This window comes from Peromyscus leucopus, chromosome 7, assembly GCF_004664715.2.
Source record: "Peromyscus leucopus breed LL Stock chromosome 7, UCI_PerLeu_2.1, whole genome shotgun sequence".
NCBI lineage: Eukaryota > Metazoa > Chordata > Mammalia > Rodentia > Cricetidae > Peromyscus > Peromyscus leucopus.
This window is the reverse complement of record NC_051069.1, coordinates 35996276-36017100: the sequence shown is the minus strand read 5'-3', so window position 1 is coordinate 36017100 and position 20825 is coordinate 35996276. Positions and strand designations below refer to the sequence as shown.

General features: G+C 44.9%; 2 protein-coding genes and 1 pseudogene across 11 annotated transcripts in view; 1 reads left to right on the top strand and 2 right to left on the bottom strand.

The window, feature by feature from the left end:
* Positions 1–3899: 3899 nt before the first annotated feature.
* On the top strand, positions 3900–19347 carry Tmem218 (transmembrane protein 218). 9 transcript variants are annotated; one of them, XM_028858432.2, is made up of 7 exons: positions 3900–4078; positions 4905–5054; positions 11560–11681; positions 13514–13590; positions 14681–14791; positions 15595–15697; positions 18673–19347. In XM_028858432.2, exons 4-7 carry the CDS (start codon positions 13517–13519, stop codon positions 18805–18807), a joined length of 423 nt encoding a protein of 140 aa, XP_028714265.1. In that variant the 5' UTR covers positions 3900–4078; positions 4905–5054; positions 11560–11681; positions 13514–13516; the 3' UTR covers positions 18808–19347. The 9 variants fall into 9 exon arrangements, with proteins under 9 accessions (XP_028714265.1, XP_028714264.1, XP_028714271.1 ...); XM_028858431.2 differs by having other exon boundaries at positions 3900–4098; XM_028858438.2 differs by lacking the exon at positions 4905–5054.
* Positions 7550–8280, bottom strand: LOC114684011 (annotated as a pseudogene).
* The window catches only part of Slc37a2 (solute carrier family 37 member 2), a 41120-nt gene continuing 29412 nt past the window's right edge, over positions 9118–20825 (bottom strand). Inside the window, exons 20-21 of one of the 2 annotated variants that reach the window (XR_005091982.1) lie at positions 14253–14376; positions 9118–9582 (exon numbers count right to left, since the gene is read on the bottom strand). The gene's annotated coding sequence lies outside the window, so the exon portion shown is untranslated. Of the gene's footprint in view, positions 9583–13598; positions 14377–20825 lie in introns of those variants that run through there. The other variant, XR_005091981.1, reaches the window with a different exon arrangement.

Sequence of the window (20825 nt, the reverse complement as noted above, 5' to 3'; positions counted from 1 at the left end):
CATCTACACAACAGTGTTTCCCGTCACCAGGAGCCTTCATCATCATTGTCCCTTGCCTCTGTGTAGCTTCATGTCCCTTAAAGTCGTCAGCTGTGTGTTCATTTGTTGACCACCCGGCTCTGCCTACTAAAATCAGAGTTCTGTGACTTTGTTCACTCATGACTCTCACTTTGCAAAACAGTCCAAAGTACGCAGTAACAATAAGTGAATGCCACAGGGATGAACGATTGTGCTTAGGCGGCCAACCGACGCACGCGCTATGACTTGCCCTGAGAGGTACTGTAGACCAAGAAACGTAGCCACAGCTCTCTGTTGGGTTGTCTAGAAGGCAGAGGCTAAAAGCTGCACCTAAGATTCCTGTCAATCCACTACGCCCTTCTTCATCAGACGCCAGTTTCTCAGACGGAGACGAACACCGTCAGAGTTCAACTTCCTTTCCTGACCACTGCCTTTTCTCCTCTTTGGTGTTAAGAAATAAACCTTGGAGCTCCCTCCTAGTATGAAAGGCCTTCCCAGATATCAGATAAGACACTTGAACTAGATATGAGAGCTTTGTGTCCTAAAATATTTAATTTGGTGCTTCCTCATGTTAAGGCTGGCCAAGCTCTCCTTTGTCTGGGCAAAAACAACCCTTTCAGAGAAGAGACAAAATATCTGCTACCCAGTTGTTGAGCCAACAGGTTGAATTTTCTCTGGAAGCCATTCCAATGTGTAAGGACTAGCAAACAATTCCTAAATCAAAAGCATGTTACTTAGCTCATCCATTTCTGAGCTCTCAGAAGAGAGAATCCTCCTCCTTCTCCAACACTGGTGGGTGAGTGAGGCAGGGGGACAAGGCTTTTCACAAAACACAATGCTGAAATAATACTGAAGGAAGGGATCCAGGTCTGCTTTCTGTTCTATTGTCTTATTCTGTCAGCTCCCACATCTCCCCAAATCCAAGCTTAATAATTTACAGCGGAAAGACATTTAATAAATACGTGGCGGGATTGGAGCTGTCGGCTCCACACAATGGGGTTGTTTGCATTTTCCTGCCTGGTGTTAGCACCAGCTCTCTCGGCTCGCTTCAACGGAAACAATCCCATTTGCTATTTTCATAAAATTAGTTCCTCTGCAGTTTCTATTAATCAGAACATTCTTTGGAGAGAATTATACTGGGATTTTATCACCATCTGAGTTCAACCATTCTGCGAGTCTGATGAATTTTTATCACCTCTGAGTGGCAGAGAGGGTGAAACTTGAGCGGGCTGATGTGAGCAGGCATGGAGCCCTCACTTGAAGCCAGCAAGGCCTGACAGATTGGGGGATCTGGGCCAGTCTCCCCCCAACAAGCGTCTATAATTTTAAATACTCTTCGGGTCATGGATTTCCTTTCAAATTGTATAAAAGCTACAGCTATTCCACATCTGCATCCCCAAGCCGCACAATTCTAGTGTGTTTGTGGACGCCTGTTCTGTCTTCCATACACACAGCTATCTGTGGACTCCAGAGTTAAAACTGTGTGTTCTGAGCTCTCCCAAGTCATCCTTACCTCCCTTAACAATCTTTAGCTGGACTAGTCCTGAACCTCTAAATTCCTTGGTTAAAAGAGAAAGGACTGGGATGTTTTTAGAAGGGAAAATGTGAGGATAAAAATTCTCATGATGGCTGCTATGGTTTAGACAATTGCCCCTTAAAGGCTCATATGGTCCTCAACCCATGGTGCTGTTGGGAGGAGTAGAACCTTTAGGGCACAGGGCTGAAGAGAGAGGTTAGGTCACGTGGGGTGTGGGGGTGTGCCCCTGAAGAGGCTACGGGGCCCAGCTCCTCCTTCTTTCCGTTTCCTGGCAACGCCCCGGTAAGCAGTTTTGCTCTCTCATACGATTCCCACCATGATGTGTTGCCACAGACCGCCAAACCACGGGACCAACCAAAGAGAGACCCACCTCGGAAGCTGTGAGCCAAAAGACCTTTTGTCATCCGGAGTTATCTCACTCTTTTATCTCAGTCTTAGGAAGGCGATTAACGCAGTGGCCACACGATTTTTGAAAAGTGAGGGGGGAAATGGAAAAGACAGGGCAGCTCAAAAGTGCTGAAATAAAGTATAAAGGTCTAACATATTGATAGTCACTGCACGGTATCAATGTGAGTGAGACGTGGGATAAAAATTATAAAAGTTTTGACGAAGTTTCTATGCTGCCAGCTTACAGAACACCAGCCTCATCTTAAGTAAACTCTGCCTGAGAAAGGAAATGACGTAGATGGGAGAAATGTTGTACGGATGGGACAGGTTTCTAGAACTTTCCCTGTCCACTGAATGTGTGGTTTTAGGAAAGATGTAACTTAATCTCTACCAATCTGAGATAAAATAATAATGCGTGACTTTTAAAGACTGTTCAGGTCTAATAACCAGTTGGACCTGATTCATTATCAGCATTGTTTTTTATATTGTTTTATTGAGGTAGCGTCTCAAATAAGGTCCTGGCTGGCCTCACACTTGCCATGCGACTCAGGCTGCTCTCAGACTTGAGAGTCTTCTGCCTCAGCTCCCTTAGTATTTATATTATAGGCTTCTCAGGTGGCCTTTCTGGAGACGTCTAAGGTAGAAGAATCAGCTTTTCCCTACAGTTCCCAGAAGGAAGCATTTTAAGCTATGAACCCCATCATCTGTAATTACGGCCCAGCTCTTGTTATTCCAGGGAAACGAGGCACAATCAACATAAAAACAAACAAAGGAGCACACGGTGTGGCAATCACACTTCACTTACAGGCACAGAAGCTTGAATCCCATGTGACAAAGTATTCTTCTTTGAAGAAAATGTATACACAAAAATTCATGGATTTTTTTTTTTTCTATCAAAAGGAAAAGGGTCTGGTTGGGTTTGGTTGTTGTTGTTGTTTTCTGTTTGTTTTGAGACAGGATTTCTTCTCTGTGAAGCACTGGCTGTCCTGGAGCTTGCTCTGTAGACCAAGCTGGCCTCAAACTCCATCAACAGCAGAACAAATGATGCTACACCTGTGTTTGTTCCAGGACAGCTAGAGCTACGTAGGGAGACTGCAGGAGACTGTAGGGATGGTGTGGGTGGGTGACTGAACACACTGCATCAGATTCAGACCGAACAGTTTGCTTCCCAGTGTCTCCATAGTTTGTCTAAGGACACAGGTTCAAGGACCGCAGTTCGCAAATCATGTGTTGCTTTTGGTTGTTGTCTGTTTTCCCTCTCTGCTTCCACAGTGGAGGATGCAAACTTCGCCCTGTTTCCCTTCACTGGCATGATCTTTTGATCAAAGACTATAGGCTGGGCACAAAATCTTTACAAATTCTGGGTAGCAGTTAGGGAAGACACTCCTCTGTAAGTGTGGGCCGGCTTCCTGGATAGCGTGGTAGTAATGAAAAAGGCTTATTTGACCCTGGGCCTCTTTCCCAGTCTGTCTCTTGGTTTCACTGAGCCTGGCTTTGGTACATGTCAAAAGCTAAGGGAAGAAAAACGACCAATAAAATAAGGCTGGGTAAGGATGATAGGACGTGGTGTTACTTCAACTAGTGATCTGGACTCAATTCAGGAGGGATGGTAGGGACTCTGAACGGCAGAACCGATTTGACTTGCCCCCACAGGCCTGGGCCCCTCCCGCGGATTGGGGACTGAGTGGTCATCAGATGGGCGGACAGAAGCTGGTGTCTAGACCGCGGAATAGCTCTCCGCACTTGCAGGAGGATCGGCCCCGCCTCTCCACCGCGGGGCTGGCAATCTCAACCCGGACAGCCAGAAGGGATTAAACGGTCCTGTGGTTGTTGTCCGAGGGTTTGGTGGTTAAGGAGATGTGATTGACAAGCATGGCTATCCAATCGAAACTGAGGAGAGTGCATGTCCGACCAATCGGAGGGCGTAAAAGGAGACGACCGACGTGCTCGCCACCCACCACGCTTTGCGTTGCCCGGAGCCACAGCAAACGTAAGATACGGAGGAGGAAGCCAAATGCTGAAAGAGCAACTTTGATTCGTCCATCATAAATCTCCTAAATGAAACCCTACTTGTGATTCGTCCAAAGTAGACCAAAGCCCCCCGAGAGCTGGATGGAGTGCGAGGTGTGAGTCCGGGTAAGGAACCTGAGAGCCAGGTGAGGACCCGAGGCTCGGACGCGGAGGCCGGGAAGGTGAGGGCGGGAGGCGCGCGGACCCCCGCAGGCCACCCTGGCGGCAGGCCTGGGATTGCTGCTCAGATCCCAGGGCTCCCAGCTGCCCCGCTGGGAGCCGCTGTGTGGTGCGGCCAGCCGACGGAATCGTTGCCTGCCCGGGGAAAAGGACAGGACCAGGGACAGTGGAGCACCCTCGCTCTGTCGTCAGGTGTCACCTTGGTGGTCTTTAGGCGGCCTGGCAGTTGGTTTTCCCCAGCCTTTGCATGTGACTTGACCAACATGGTGGAGGCATGAGCCTAATGCTTTAAAACCCAAAGGAGGCCGAAGTTTTTAAAGTAGAAAAGAAGTGTCAGCGATTATTCCTTCAATTTGTTTTTTGTTTTTGTTTTGTTTTGTTTTGAGATGGGTCTTGGTGTATATCCCAGGCTGGCCTCAAATTCATGATCCTCCTGTCCCAGCCTTTTGAATGCTAGGATGACAGGTGTGTACCACTGCACCTGGCCATTCCAACGACTTTTGAAGGTTTGGAATAAGTAATCAAGAAAATTTTAAAAAGGGGTGTAGTGGCGCACACCTTTAGTCTCAGCACTCTGGAGTCAGGGGCAGGCGGGTCTCTGTGAGTTCAAGGACAGCCAGGTCTACAAATCGAGTTTCAGAACAGCCAGGGCAGTCACACACACACACACACACACACACACACACACACACACACACACACACACAAACTATCTCAAAACACAACAACAACAAAAACAAAATGTAACCTGTCATTTTCTTTTGCTTTCAAGGACTTGGTTCTGAACACTGGGGTGTGGGCAAGGTGTCACCCACCAGCAGCCTTAAGCCACACTACCGTCTCTGGATTCTCCATCTGCCCTGGACAGGAAGTTGTCCTGTGATAGATCTTAGTTTTCTCCCTTAAGATCTTCAGCCTGGTGGTGAGCACTGTAGATTTCATCCAATGATCCCTGGATGCAGGACTTTCAGTTTTCCCTGGGAACTGGGTGAAAGGGCATGTAGAACCAACCTTAGATGAAGGAAGACTGCAGGACACACATATATATGCAGGGTCTGGAGAAACTTAACAATGGAAAACCTCACACCTCCATCACAGGGGGAAAAAGCAACTTGTTTAAATGTACAGTTTTTCCTACTCTAGGTTACCGGGTTCAATGAATTCACTCCTAAGATTGTGTTGGCTAAGCCATCAGCTCTAAAAAAGCATTTGAATAATATTCTGAATCTTGAGTAAATAAACACTTTTTGTTTTAATCAAATCTCACTAACAAATAATTTGGCCATTCCAGAGGCTTGGGGATGTAGCTCAGAAGGTACAGTCTCACCTAGCAGATACGAGGCCCTGGGTTCTGTCCATAGCACCTTGTGAACAGAGTGGTCCACACACTCTGTAGTCTCAGCACTGGGGAGATGGATGCAGGAGGCTCAGAAGGGCACTGGGGAGATGGATGCAGGAGGATCAGGAGGTCACTGGGGGTGGAGAGATGATTCAGCTGCTAAGAGCACTTACTGCTCTTCCAGAGAGCGGAGTCCAATTCCCAGGCTTAAAAGCGCCTGTAACTCCAGTTTCAGGGAATCTGATGCCCTCTTTAGCCCTCATAGACGCCTGTACAAACATCACACACACACACACACTAACACACACACACAAGCATGCATGAGACCCTGGGTTCACACCTGCACAAATATCACACACAAATACAAACACATAAAAAAAAAAAATCTAAAAGAACCCCAAGAGCCGGGCGTTGGTGGCGCACGCCTTTAATCCCAGCACTCGGGAGGCAGAGCCAGGCGGATCTCTGTGAGTTCGAGGCCAGCCTGGGCTACCAAGTGAGCTTCAGGAAAGGCTCAAAGCTACACAGAGAAACCCTGTCTCGAAAAACCAAAAAAAAAAAAAAAAAAAAAAAAAAAAAAGAACCCCAAGAGAATGTATCATTTGGTTATGAACTAATGACCCTCATTTTAGAAGGTCTTGAAGCTGTTTATGCCGTCACTTAAAAGTCATACCATAGGGGTAACTCGATGTCACCTGAGCTGGTCATCATTTGTGGGGAGAGAAGTTCAGTGCTTCCGATGTTACCCGCTTCCAGCTGTCATTTACCCTGCCTTCTAGGTGATGAGTTTGTTCACGTCTTCCAGGTTATCGTATGGTGTCCAGAACATCGCAGCTAATCCTGAAGACACGTTTCCTCCAAGGCAGTCCCATCAGCTCAGTCAGTCACACTAGTCATTTCTAATATCCCTTTTGACCCCTTTCCATTTCCACAGCTAAGGCAAGTGTTCTTCTTTTGTTTTGTTTTGTTTTTTCAAGACAGGGTTTCTCTGTGTAGCCCTGGCTGTCCTGGAACTCACTCTGTAGACCAGGCTGGCCTTGAACTCACAGAGATCTGCCTGCCTCTACTTCCAAAGTGCTGGGGTTAAAGGTGTGCGTCACTACCGCCCGGCTAGATAAGTGTTCGTATCGGGACATGTCCACCCTGATATGGTAGAGACTGGTTCTGAGAGCTCTGCCACTGAGTGACTCTCTAACCCCTCCTCCTTTTTCTTTTCTTTTTTTCCCTTTTCTGGTAACTTTGTTTTCAAACAGTCCTACCAAGTTGCCCAGGTGGGCCTTGAACTGGAAATTCTTATGCCTCAGCCACTCAGATAGCTGGGATTATAGGCCTGAAGCCACTAGACCAAGCTATCAGTTACCTTTTAAAAATTAAGATGTCTCATTAAGGAGTCTTTTCTTAATTTCTTAGGGCTGGACAGATGGCTCAGTGGTTGAGTACACTGACTGCTCTTCCAGAGGACCTGGGTTCAATTCCTAGCACGCACATGGCAGCTCACAACTGTCTGTATCTCCAGTTCCAGGGGGTCCAAATTTTCACACAGACATATATTTAGGCAAAACACCAATGCACATAAAGTGATAAAATAAACAATAAAAAATAATAAAAGGAGTCTCCCAAATATTTAAAAATTGGGGACTCTTGAAATCTCTGGTTTGGGTAACATAATAAAAAAAAGTTGTGCCTACCAGCCGGATTAGTAAATATTAGCATTCTGGCTTTCTGCTCATGGTTTTTATTTTAAAGAAACGAAGCATCACAGTTAAAAATCCCTTCTATTCTCTTTGCTGGTCCTTCTGCTTCCCTCCTCCCTCCCAGAGACACCAGAATTGCTGTGTCTAATTTGTACTCACTTTTGTTTGTTGTTGTTTTTTAACATGCGGGTTTGGGGTTGGTGCACTTGCATGTGTGCCCCTGTGGAATAACCTCAGGAGTTATCCTCAAGAACTCCGTCATTGCCAGGTGATGGTGGCGCACGCCTTTAATTCCCGCACTCGGAAGGCGGAGCCAGGCAGATCTCTGTGAGTTCGCGGCCAGCCTGGGCTACAGAGCGAGATCCAGGACAGGCACCCAAACTACACAGAGAAACCCTGTCTTGAAAAAAAACCAAAAAAGAAAAAGAACTCTGTCGTTTGAGACCATGTCTCTTATTGGCCTAGTGTTTAACTAGGCTAGCCTGGCTGGCCAGCAGACTCTGCTGTCTCTGCCTTCCCAGTGCTGGAATTACAAGCATTTTTCACATGGTTCAGTGATCTAACTCAACTCCTCCAGCTTCCAGGGCAAGTACTTTACTGACTGAACCGTCTCCCCAGCCTAATACTCACGCTGCTATACTTTTAATATATATGCCTCTGCCTGGGATTAAAGGCATGTGCTACCATACCCGGCTGAAGATTATTCTTTTATGTTTAAAATGTAAACTGTATGCTTTGGATTTCAGTTTACAGCTTACGTTGATTTATTTACTTTTTTCCCTGAGAGCTTCGGACTCTGTGTTTATGCCTTCAACACTTTTACAACCATTTTTCTGCTCCTCAGTAAGGAAACACACTTGATCTTGTCACGGACACGCTTAGCACACCTGGAACCGCCGTAGGCCCTGCTGACATGCTTCCGTGTTTTAGACAATCTCGTATGGGCTTGAGGTCTCACAGCAGGAACCCCCTCACACCACATTCAGAGGTAGTGCTTTCCCAACCTTCTCGGTGTAAAGGTGAACAAGCCTGTTGCCAGGGGTCCGAGACAGCCTAGTTTTGTAAGAGGCTGTGTCGTAGGAAAGCCTGTGATGGTATGTCAAATGCTAGACCATTCTGACACTGTCCCCGGGAGAGGAAAAAGAAAGAACAGCTGTTCTTACTTTTGAACTTACTTATGTATTCGTATGTGTGCATTTGTGTCTGGGTGTGTTTTAGATCGGGCCTCACTGGTCTGGATCCTTCTGCCTCAGTTCCCCCAAGTGCTGGTATCACAGACACAGGCCACTATTCCTGGGTTGTAACTTGCTTTTTGTCGCTCAGCACTGCTTTTGAGATACATTCATGTCAGTGTGTATAGATCAGGTACTTTCATTGAAGTGTTCATTGTGAGAATATAATAAACCCATCTGACAGGGATGTGGCTTTTTCCCTCCTATTTTGCTATTGAAATTACACAGAATGTCTTCATATGTGTCTCCTTATATGAGAGTTTCTAGAATTTTGTTTGAACTTTTCAAGGGAGGTGCATGTCTCTAAGAAACATTTGAGAATTTGTGAGGCCATATTTAGTTATTATTATGGTTGGAATAGACCAGAAAGCTGAGGATGTTGGGTGTGCAGTGTTGGGACAGTCCTCAGATAAAGAATTGCCCTGTATCTTGTGCAACTTTCCAGTGTTCTCATTTAATAATTATCTGGGTCTAGAACCTAACTACGTTTTTTTGTGTTCACATACATTTCTGGCACAGTTTAATGAAGTGTAATTTCCAGGAATGTAGATCAAGGGAAACTTACACTGATCTGGGGTTTGGAACTTGAACAAGCCCGGCTCCTCCGTTTAGAAAACTCACGTAACTGAAGGGCAGCACAGCTCGTGGTATTTGGGTTGCCAGCACAGCACACCTGCATAGTCTGCACGTGGCGCTTCCGCACCCATGCACGCCGATGCTAAGTTTAGGTGCGAGCATCTGGCTACTGTACTTCATTATGTATTCTCGTGTAGTCAGCCTGCACACTCATATATTTAAACATATGCTCTTTCATGATGAATTACTTCCACTAAAAATCGACTTCTGTATGTGATACAGAGTAGAGGTCGAGTTTTATTGTTGTCTGGTTAGATAATCATTCGTGTCACCACCACTGGGGAGCCCTTGACTCACTGGGCCACGAAGCCATCTTCTTCCTAGGGAGGATGAGGTCCTCACGAATGCACAGATCTGTCTCTGGGCTTCCAGTTTCGTGCTAGTGGTCCATGTGTCTTTGTCCCGCTGTTTTAACTACCTTGGTTTCATAATGCGCCTGTGGCAGTTGGTGACAAGCAGGGCGTGCTGCCATCCCTAGTTCTCAGAGTGCTGATGGCTATTCTTGGCTCTTTACTCTCCTGTCTGAATTCAGGATTCATTTTTCAGTTCCTTAAAAAAAAAGTATTTTTGGATTTTGGTTAGAATTGCACTGAATTTTTAGGTTAAGAAAAATTGAGATTTTTTTTTTTAAAGTTAAGCCAACTCATCTAAAAGCATAAGTTACTTCTCTACACAGCCTGCTCTATCCCACTGTCCAGGTACTTTTAAAGGGCCTTTTCATGAAGGTGCATAATTTTAGCTACAAAGATCTTACAAATATTTGTTGCATTTAATTATACTTATACACGTGTGCATATGCATACATGTTTTTACTGTGCAAGTTTGAACTTTGAATCAGATCTTTAGAAAATTGTGAAGCTGACATCTGCTCATCTGTCACCCAGCTTCAAGAGCTAGCTCGTGACCAGTCTGATTCACATCAGCTCCTCATCCCTACCCCCACTCCCCAAATAACATAAATGCCCAGGTACAATGTTCACTGTCTGTAATGTGTTGTGTGTGTCTATGTAGATTCGTGCATCATAAAGAATCTATATCCTTTTTTTTTTTTTACTTTAAAGGGAACCTACACCTTTAAAAAAGTATTTTACATAAAAAAGGTAACACTCTTGATTTCATTAACTATCCAATGACGAGTCATTTCACAAAAGGCTTGTGTAACACAATAGAAAATAGCACAAACCTCAAGTATTTGTAGCTAGATACTGATTATCAAAGTTACAAAGCCAGGTAACCAACACCTAGGTCAAAAACCAATTTTATTATCCATGCCTCATCCAATCAGTCAGGGTACTCTGGAGCAGTTGGACCTGTTTTCGAACATCATATAATTGGAATCTACAATGAACTTTTTACTCTGTCCTTCACTTAATGCTTGTGAAACTCGCCTATGTTGTTGGATGTGATTGTAATTTATTCATTTGTATTGCTTTATGCTGTCATTTGTATGATCTATTGTGTGCATATGCTCTATGTCTTTATAGACTGCCATTGACCTTTTGGCTATCTGGTAGATGTATAGAGATACTTCATTTGATTTTTATCTGCATTTTTCCAGTGGCTAGTGAGGTAAGGAAGGACCTTTACATATATTAGCCATTCAACTATCCTCTGTGTGAAGTTTATTCTCATTTTTTTCTGTAATTTATTTCTGAAATAATGGTAAAATCCATTAATTTGGGTTTGCCATTTATTATGATGCTTTTGTCTATTTTGACTGTACATTTTGAGGCTTTGTGTTAGGTTCATATTTCCTTCAGCTTACATCTCTTGGCTAAGTTATTCCTTTCAAAACTGTTCTTACTGATGTTTTCATATATTTTACATATATTTTCTTATTACTAACTTACATTTTATTACACTACTTATTGCTCCACTAACTTCCATTTTATTTTGTTTTACCCACTTGTGGCAAGCCACACAAGATGAAGTTGCCCATCCTAACAGTTTGAAGCGTGCAGTTCGGTAGTGCTCAGTGTTTACATTACTGGGAGGCAGATCTCCAGCACTTTCATCCTGCAAGACTAGAACTCTGTGTTTGTTGTCATTGCCCCTATTTCCTCCTTTTCCCGTATCTGCTTTGCTAGTATCTGCCTCGTATGCCTTTTTCAAATTTAAGTTTTCATCCTCTCATTTGCATTTTCTGTCACTTTTGTACAAAGCTGCTTTTTTTTTTTTTTTTTTTTAAATCCAGAATGAGAATCTTTCAACAGTCAAGTCTGGGGTGTTTACATTTACTATGAGTCCGTGATTATTGCTGCATAATAAATAAAAATCTTATATTCCGTGTGGTACAGAGGGCTGCACCCAGGGCCTCGTTTGTGATAGGTGTGTGCTCTACAATTGATCTATATCCCCCAGCCTATTTCATATTCGTTTCTTATTTCAAAGCTTTGTGTGCTGGTTGGGTGTATGTTTGTGTGGGTGTGTGCATGTATGTGTGCAGGTCTATATGCAAGTGTGTGGTAGAAGCCAGAGGTCAATGCCATGCGTCTTCTTTCATTGCTTCCCCACCTTACTTTTCAGATAGGATTTCCCACTGAACCTGAAGTCCACCAACTGGCTAGGTTGGCTAGCCAGTGAGCTCCAAGGCCCTCCTTTCCCCATATCCTAGTGCTGGGATCGCAGATGGACACCCCTGCTTTTATGTGAGTGCTGGAGATTGGAACTTGGGGCCTCATGCTTGTTCAGCAGGCCCCTTGCCAACTTGACCATTTCCCCAGCTCCCTCATAGTTACTCTCGAAGGAGCCTTGCATGCGTGCTGAGTGGTGTCCCCAACAGCGACTTTAGTCTGTTGGGGATCCTGTAGGTTTCTCACGTTTATTGTAGTTTCTGTAGTTAATTGTAGTTATTTATTTTTTGTAGTTGTTTGTTGTAGCTATTTATTTAGTTATTGTATTTATTGTATTTTTCTTTGGGTTGCCAGCTAACAAAAAAAAAAAAAAAAAACCGACATGAAGGCATATACTAATTATGAAGGCTCGGCCTTAGCTTAGGCTTGTTTCTAACTAGCTCTTATAACTTAACCCATTTCTATTACTTTCTGTCTCATGGCTTTATTACCTCATCTTCGTACTGCCCGTCCTACTTGTTCTTTGTCTCCCAGTGTCTCCGCCTTCTTCCCAGCATCCTCACTGTCCAGAAATCCTGCCTAGCTATTGGCCATTCAGCTTTTTATTCAACCAGTCAGAGTGACACATCTTCACAGTGTACAAAAAGGTGATTCCACAACAGTTCATTGTAGTTAATCTTTCTCTTAGGATCCCATACAGCCTGATAGTGGGACCCTAACTCTGTGGTTGTAGGTAATGCAGGCTTAGGATTCAGATTTCTCTCCAGTTGGTCTTTCTTTCTTTCTTTCTTTCTTTCTTTCTTTCTTTCTTTCTTTCTTTCTTTCTTTCTTTCTTTCTTTCTTTCTTTCTTTCTTTCTTTCTTTCTTTCTTTCTCTCTCTCTCTCTTTCTTCTTTCTTTCTTTCTTTCTTTCTTTCTTTCTTTCTTTCTCTCTTTCTCTCTCTCTTTCTTTCTTTCTCTCTCTCTTTCTTTTCTTTTTTTTTTTTTTCTTTTTTTTTTTTTTTTGCCACAGCCTGAGTCATTGGCCTGCTTTTTTCACCTAAGTTCTTAGTAGATTTTTCGAAGTCCATTCAAACACTGCTGGGCCCTCGAAGGGCCCAACATTATACCCAGTCCTCTCCTTGGTTCTAATTCTATGTACCATAGGCTGGAGTCTCACTGGAGGAGCCCTCCTAGGCCTCCATCTCCAGTCAGGGCCACTGTGGACTTGGAGCCCAGTTCCTCCTTACCCATCAGGCTTTGGGTGTACACTAGATTCAGAGCCCCTTAGAATGTTACATATTAACATTTTAAAATTTCCATTTCTCATCGGTGCCCCTGTTCTGTGAGGCGCTCCCCTTGTTGGCCTGTGCAGCGTATTAACCAGTAGTCTCCATCGTCTTTCTACACCTTGGTGACCTCATCAATCCTTCACTTGCATTTTGCGGTCTGGCTTCACTTGTTCATCAGCAAATATTTGTTGCACACAATCTTCTTGCTGAGAACCGGGGATAGCAGGGTGGGGAAAACAGTTTGTGTCCTCGGGGGTTTATTATCTTAATAAGAGAGACAAAGTGAACTTGTAAACAAATGAATACAAGTGTTAACCGTGGAGGCCGAGGCGGATAACTTAGTAGAAGAGCATTTGCCTGGCGGGCAGGAGCCTGGGTCATTACCTACCGTTGGGGAAGAGTGGGCCGAAAGAACTAGCCGGAGAGAGACTAACTCTTTTGGAGAGTTACTGTAGCTTTTGCTGGGATATGTATCTTTAGTTGGAGAGAGACTAACTCTTTTGGAGAGTTTCTGTAGCTTTTGCTGGGATATGTATCTTTTTTCTTTTGTCGTCCTGACTAGGAGCACAATGTTTTCCATGTGGGTGCAGCACAGTGTTGATTAAATAAACTTTTTTTTTTTCTTTTTTTTCCCCAGTTCATGCTTAGAGTCTCTTTTCCAGTAAGCTTACAACGGAACACTTCAATCTATTTCCATTGTATTCAAATCATAAGGTAAAGAAGTCCAGAAACCTAAGGACGAATCTGTTTTCTGAAGCTGGGTCTCTGATACTGAAAAGGAAACTTGGGGAGGTGCTCCAGAATGGTGTCACCTCATTAGTGGAGTGAATAGTGTCCGCCAGAAGATGTCCACACCTAACTTCCAGCATCCGTAAATGTGATTTTATTTGGCAGAAGGATCTTTGCATGTGTGATTAAGGGCCTTGTCTAGTGATAATGGGCAGACAGAAGACAGAGGGGACGTGTCATGTGGAGTTGATGGCAGTTACAGGAACCTTGTAGCCAGGGAAATCCTGGAGCCACCAGAAACTGGAAGACTCAAGAAAGCATCTTGTTTTAGATCCTGTGTGTTGCCCCATGAGCACCTCTATTGTAGACTTATGGTCTCAAGAACTGAGAAAGAATTCCTCTTGTTGTGAGCCTCAGTTAGAAAACCGACACTAACTTGCCTCTTGTGTAACTCAGATGTAATAGTACGTTTCTGATTGCCGTGACTAAACACGTCAGGTCTAGTAAAGCACTTAGCATAATGTAAGTGCCCCAAAGGGTGGCATCTTCGTTTAGGGACTGGGAGTTTTCTTCCTTCTGTGAACAAGAACTTGACGACAGAGTGGAAATTTCTGCCTTGTGATGGCCTGCTGAGATCGAGTTCATACCTCAGATTTAAGTAAAGTTTCGGCTTCTGCATTGGCTCTGCAGTCATCTGAGAGCCCTTGGTTAGGATGTGGACAGAGAGAGCTCCGATTTCCAATGTGGGCTCAGGTGGAAGTCAAAGCAGAGCTGAAGAGACCAAATTGAAACGACAACGTGAGACCAGAAAGCAGCTTCATCCCAGCCCCCAGATCCCCCACCCCTATTCCTACACAAAGAAAACTCTGGGTTCAACATTCTCAGTTTTCATTAAGGGACTCTGGGGCTGGACATTCCTGAAAATTAAAGACCCATCATGAGTGAGCCTCTAGACATAGTGGTCATCAGGACTGCTCATATTGAGTTCAGGCTTTCTATGTAGTCTGAATACTAGGTGCACACGACGGGGGAGGGGTGGTCCAGCCAGAGGCTAATGCTGCTCTCTGTCCCCTAGGATGGCTGGCATGGTGCTGGGAGTGGGTGCTGGTGTGTTCCTCCTCGCTCTGATCTGGGTGTTGGTGCTGCTGCTGTGTGTGCTGTTATCCAGAGCCTCTGGGATAGCTAGGTAAGGTGTTCTTTCCAGCCTGGAGTCCTAGGTAAAAGCAATTAGAGGCAAAAATCGCTGATGCTCATTAAACATTTAGAATTCAGAAGATCATTTTTGTAATTACTGGCAGTTTGAATGAGTTGCATTTTAACCTCTTATCATAAGCACTAACTGTGTTATTTATGCTCAGGCAGAAGTGGGAAGAGAGCGGAAGTGTGTCTCAGCTCTCACTGTGGAGGGATAAGGGAGACCAGAGATGACAAGCAAATCTGCTTTGGCTGCTCTTGTGTTCCTTGGGAGTTGTAGATGGAAGTTTTGTCTAATTGTTCAGATTTATGACACGTGCTTGGTCTGGTCCCTAAGGCTCTATCTATCCTGGGCCCACGGACACTGAAGTTATAGTGAGTTGGCCTGGCCCTCTGTATCAGGCTATAACCTAGCCCCAGAGACACTTGAGATACACTCTCTGGGAGGGCCCTGTCAGTAATAAATGGAGAGCTACAGTATTTACTGAAGTGTTCTGGTCTGAAAAGAGCGAAAGTGTGTGGAGATGGGGGAGGGGTGTGTGTGTGTGTGTGTGTGTTCTTGTAAACACACTTTGTGCAGAAAACTCTGAATTCCCATTGTTAGGAATTGGGAATTACCAGGAATAAATAGGGATGTACTCAGCTGGTACCTGTCTTAGGAAGCAAGGCTTTGGGGTGGAGGACTTTGTGGACCTCAACATAGACTGCTGACCCCAGGGAGGAGCCCTCACAGGCCCCGCTGATTAGAAGTGGATGATCAGCAGTGCCTTTGATACTCAGTCTCTTTGCTTCCAGGTTCTCCATTGTCTTTGTCTTCCTTGGTGCTCTGATAATCACTACAATTCTTCTGCTTTTCCCTCGAGCCAGTGAATTCCCAGCCCCAGAGGTGGAAACGAAGGTAAACCTACTGGGTTTCATTCTTGGCCCAATCTCAGCTTCCTCCATCCTGCCCTGTGACCTGTCCAAACAATGATGGTGCTCCCGGAGAGTTGCAAGGCCTCTCTGTCCCTTTCCCCTGGGGAAGGGTCTGTGAATCCCTCCTGCACAGCACCAGGCAGTGATTGACCTGGTGTGCTATCATCTGCTGCCTGCGTCAAGATGAATGGCAGCGTGGAAAACCACTCCTCACAGAGACAGAAAGACAAAAGAGTCAGCAACTAGGAACTGGCATAGGCCTTAAGTGTGGTGTTCCCCATTCCGGGTAGCCTTGGTTCAGAATCTCAGACCCTGGGTCAGAATTGATGTCGTGTTCTCAGGGTGCTGAGTGACATGATTTTCCATCCTCTGAGGTTGACTTTTTCCACTTGTGGTGTCAAAAGAATCATTTCTGTCAAGAGTAGTGGGGAAGAGGAGCCTTTCCATGAGAAGCCGAAGGGGGCGTTGCAGAGAGTTCTGTACCAATGACTGTTATCCTTACTCCTTAGACCACACCAGCCAGCCCCTACTTCTGTAAGTCGGTTTGTGTCACCTCTCTCATTGTCCCATTTCAGCAGACCTCACCTGTTCCAGTTCATTCCTGATGTGGGGCTCAGGTTCTGTCATGTGTGGCTGGTCTCAAACCCCTAGGCTCTTGCTAGGGGTGCTGACCTCTTCTGCCCCATTACATCTTCATGTGGCGTTCTGTTTCCTCTTACTAGCTACTTTATTTTTGAAAGCGAAACAATGATGTGACTAACATTTCTTAGAAGACTACTGTATGCCAAGACCTGTGCTCGACACCTTGTTTACACTGTCTCAATGAAACCACACAACACCGCATGTTGTGTGAAGTAGGCCCTGTTGTTTTTCTAGGTAAGAGGTTCAGGTGACCTGCTTGAGTTGACACTATCCAGGAAGAAGCAGAGCAAGGACTTAAGCTGAGCTCTGTCCTCAAAATCTTCAAACTTATCGGAACTCAACAGAATATCTCAACAGAATATTCTCCAGATCTGACAGATTGCCAATTTGATATGGCCCACAAAATTACATAATTTTTGACATAAAATGAGCACATACTTCCAGCTCTACTTAGGATTAATGATGGTAAGAGGAAGAAAAACAGTTCTGGAAACTCTAAGGGAAATTGTGCTTACCACACAGATTCCAGGAGTTATTCCCTTGTGACAGGCTCTCTCTATATCTGGTCCACCCCAGTGTCTTTGTTTTTGGGAGAAAAGAGTGATGTGTACTGCCATATTTTTAATTACTGCAAATGTGACTGCTACAAAAGGCACAAAACAAGCACCACTTCTAAATCAATCCTTCTAGTCTGTCATAGAAGTTTCGGACTCAGGAGACAACAGGGATTGAGCAAAATATGTTTGTCAGCATGGCCAGCAGAATCAGAGTTCTCATTTTCAGGTTCTGAGAGCTGGCCCCTGCAGCAGCCTGGCTCAATACTGTATCAATAATACATGGCCTGGGCCTTCTGCACCCAAGGCCTGCTAATTGGCTAATTAAAAAGTGAAACAGTCGAGCGAGCAAACATGTAGCCCGCAAGAGACTTGTTCGGTACCAGAGCCAAGGTCAACGTTACGTTAAAGCTGTTTTATCAAACTGACCTTGATTGTAAGTTGACTGTTGGGGTATGTCTCTGGAGCAGCTGGAGTGGCTGCAGCCTTCTTCTTGGTGTCTTTGGATCTCACTCATACCAATGCTTAGATTGTTCAGGAACTTTGTGCATCAACATTGTATTAGCTTTCTGTTGCTGCTGTAACAAATTCCTGCCATACATTTATTATCTACAGTTGTGTGGGTTAGAAGTCCATCATCAATCTCCTTGAGTTAAAATCAAGGGTGAGCAGGGCCATGCATCTTCCCAGTGGTTCTGGAGGAATGCCCACTTCCTGACCTCTTCTAGCTCTAGAGGCTGCTCCTAGTGCCTGACCCATGGTCTCCGTCTATGGCCATCCTCCGAGCCGGCAGTGGGTTACATCCCTGACTGCATCCATCTCACATTTCTTTTCCCAAACCTGTTTTCTGCCTCTTCTTTCATTTTGTTTTGTTTCTTGAGACAAGGTCTCACTATATAGCCTTGGCTGGTCTGGAACTCATTGGAGATCTGCCTATCTCTGCCTCCAAAGTGTCTTTAGTTTGTAAGGACTCTGTTTACATTGGGCCTGCCTGGATTGGATAATCCAAGGTAATCTCCCTTCTTTCAGGTCACAACTTTAACTCCATTCTGTCATGAGTCAGTGTGTTTCTAGGGATTAGGATCTCTGGGCCATTATTTAGCTGTGACAGTTACTGTCAGCTATTTGGGAACCTCTCCCGGAAATGAGTTCTCAGGGCTTCTGTGAGGTTAGGCCCTCATTTGGATTATGATACCTGCTTTCCCCACCCACTTAAGTACCACTGCTTAGCTCTGGGGTAAAGAATAGGGCTCTGTTCTCTGGAAATGGACAGCAGGCAGCTGGGGAGAGCCAGTACCAGATAAAGGTTTTTGTCAACAAAGACCAGTAGAGTTAGAGCTTCACGTAAGACTGGTTACCAAGCAACCAGCTGTATGCTGGGGCAAGTTATGTACCTTTTAGTGTTTTAATGTCTTAGATAAGTGGCCACTTTCCTCACTCTCTTGCAATTAGGGCTCAGAACTCTTCTGATGAGAGCTGAAGTCTCCTCATTCTGAAAGCCACCCTTTCTTCTAAATTGAGCCATTTATTTCCTGTACCTTATTATTATTATTAGTTGTTGCCCCCTCCCCACCCCCTTCTTTAAAAACCTTGTACTTCTACTCAGGGTGCTGAAAGTTTTCTTACTCATATGCAGAGGGAACCCAGGGCAGGATGCTACTGGGAGTTACCAAGAAGCCTTGGGCACAGCCATCAGATCTCAGAGGAACACAGGCAGGGTGCTGGAGTGGCGGTGATTCCATTTTGGTATTTCTCTCTCCAGATTGTGGATGCCTTTTTCATCGGCCGCTATGTCCTGCTGGCTTTCCTCAGTGCAGTCTTTCTTGGAGGCCTCTTCTTGCTTCTTACTCATCATGTGCTGGAACCAATCTATGCCAAACCACTGCGGTCCTGCTGAGCATGGTAACAGAAACATGGGACATTTTGATGCCATGGATGAGCACAAAGGTACTCTCTGGAGCATTGATGACGACCTTCATGTCTTCAGACCAGAGGCATGACTGTTGGTCACTAAGACAAACCTCTTGAGCCCTGGCTTTCAGAACTCAGCAGCAAAACAGACTCTGGGTGTAGACTGTCACCATCTGAAGACGGATCCATCCGACTGTCTTCTCGGTACCCATACTCCCGGACTTCTGTCTCTTTTGAATGGGAAGTAGTGACAGTGGTCTGCTTGGGGTAGATGTTCAGTCAAGCCATCAGTAGTGGATCTGGGGAGAAGAAGGCTCTGTAGACCAACAGAAGAACCTGGTCCTTTTGTTTGGAAGAGAAAGGCCTTCAGACACGAAAGGCCGCTTTACTGCGATAGCTTAGAGGTTGTGTTCGGCAGCAGTTACTGGCCACTCCTTATGTAATTCCACAGAGCTCTAGAAAGTGAGTGGCACTTGCCTGCGTCTGATAAAGCAATAAACAGCTACCAAAGGGCTTTCTCTTCAAACTCCTGCCTACGGCTTTTATAAATTTACGTTTTAAGTTTGCTTAGAGACTAGAAGAGAGGTATGGAAATGTTAGATGTCTTCCTGCCGTGTATCTTGGATCTTCTCCCAGGGTTTGGTGGCCTCTGATGCCTTATTTAACTATTTAGTGTCATGTAGGAGTCCTCTTTGGGCTTTGACCCTTTCTTTTCCTTTTTCCTTTGGTAGTATTGGGAATTGAACCTTAGTGCTTCACACATGATAGATAAGTATTCTACCATCCTATCCCTCTTACTTTTTTTTTGTTGTTGTTGTTGGTTTTTTTTTTTGTTTTTTGTTTTTCAAAACAAGGTTTCTCTGTATAACATTCCTGGCTGTCCTGGAACTCACTCTGTAGACCAGGCTGGCCTCAAACTCACTGAGATTCATCTGCTTCTGCCTCCTGAGTGCTGGGATTAAAGATGTGTGCCACCACTGCCCAGCTTCTCTGTTTACTTTTTATCTTGAAGAAAATTGCACTAAGTTACCCAGGCTGGCCTTGAACTTCCTCTGTATCCCAGACAGGCTTTGAACTTGCCACCCTGCCTTAGTTTCCCAAGTAGCTGGGATTTTAGACCTGAACCATCAGGCCTGACTCTTTTTATACTTTGTCAATTGGTTAGTTGGTTAATTCATTTAAGACAGGATCTCACTAGGGATCGTAGGCTGGCTTGAACTTTTGATCTTTTTGACTCAGTTGTCTTGAGTACTAGGATTACAAGTGTGCCCCGCCTGCCTGCCTCTCTGGTTTCATTTGGAAATTCTCTCTCCAAAGTTAATAAGGAATGCATATTCTCAGCATTACTATAACTTTACATTTGTCTAATTTCCCAGATCAATAAAATTTGTCACAAATGGGGTGGAGGGTCTGATCTGGTTTGGAAGTGCCATCCTGCCTGTCTAGAGCAGAGTAGAGAGGAGTCTTCTATTCCGAAAGCCAGAGAACAAGCTGGAAAGGCGAGTCAATGCCTGCTAGATGCCTGGGCTGCAGCCATTCCTTTGAGACCTCAGATTTATAACAGTCTATTTATTATGACCGCTCTTATTTTTAAATAGAAAAGTCCTGAGGTTTAAGGCGATGAACTCACTTAGGCTTTACACAGCAGCCAGTTGGCAATCCTAGATGTGGCAGAATCCAGTCCCTCTCGAAATAGAAGAAAACCCTCTTTGGATGAGAACTTGAGAGAGGAGGGCCACTTTTTTCCTCTATCTCTCCTTGGTACTGTTGGCAGGCTATAGGAAAACCCAGTCCTACGGCCTCATGGGAGCTCAGCCTCAAATGACCAGGGGCCAGAACCAGTGACTGTTGGGAGTCAGGGTTGGTGAGGACCAGGTACAATACCTCCACTTGAACTGACTCCTTTGGGGAAACTTCCCAGATGAGGTTTTTATTCAGAAACCTTCAAATAAAACTGGTTCTTAGTCTGACTTAGGGCCCATGAAGAAGAGACGGAAAACATTG

Excerpts from the sequence above, each read along its gene's own strand:
- Tmem218 (XM_037207619.1), top strand. The coding sequence starts at position 13,517 with ATGCTTAGAGTCTCTTTTCCAGTAAGCTTACAACGGAACACTTCAATC. Across the intron at positions 13,591-14,680 it reads CATTGTATTCAAATCATAAG|GATGGCTGGCATGGTGCTGG; the intron begins GTAAAGAAGTCC and ends TCTGTCCCCTAG. Across the intron at positions 15,698-18,672 it reads CCCCAGAGGTGGAAACGAAG|ATTGTGGATGCCTTTTTCAT; the intron begins GTAAACCTACTG and ends TTCTCTCTCCAG.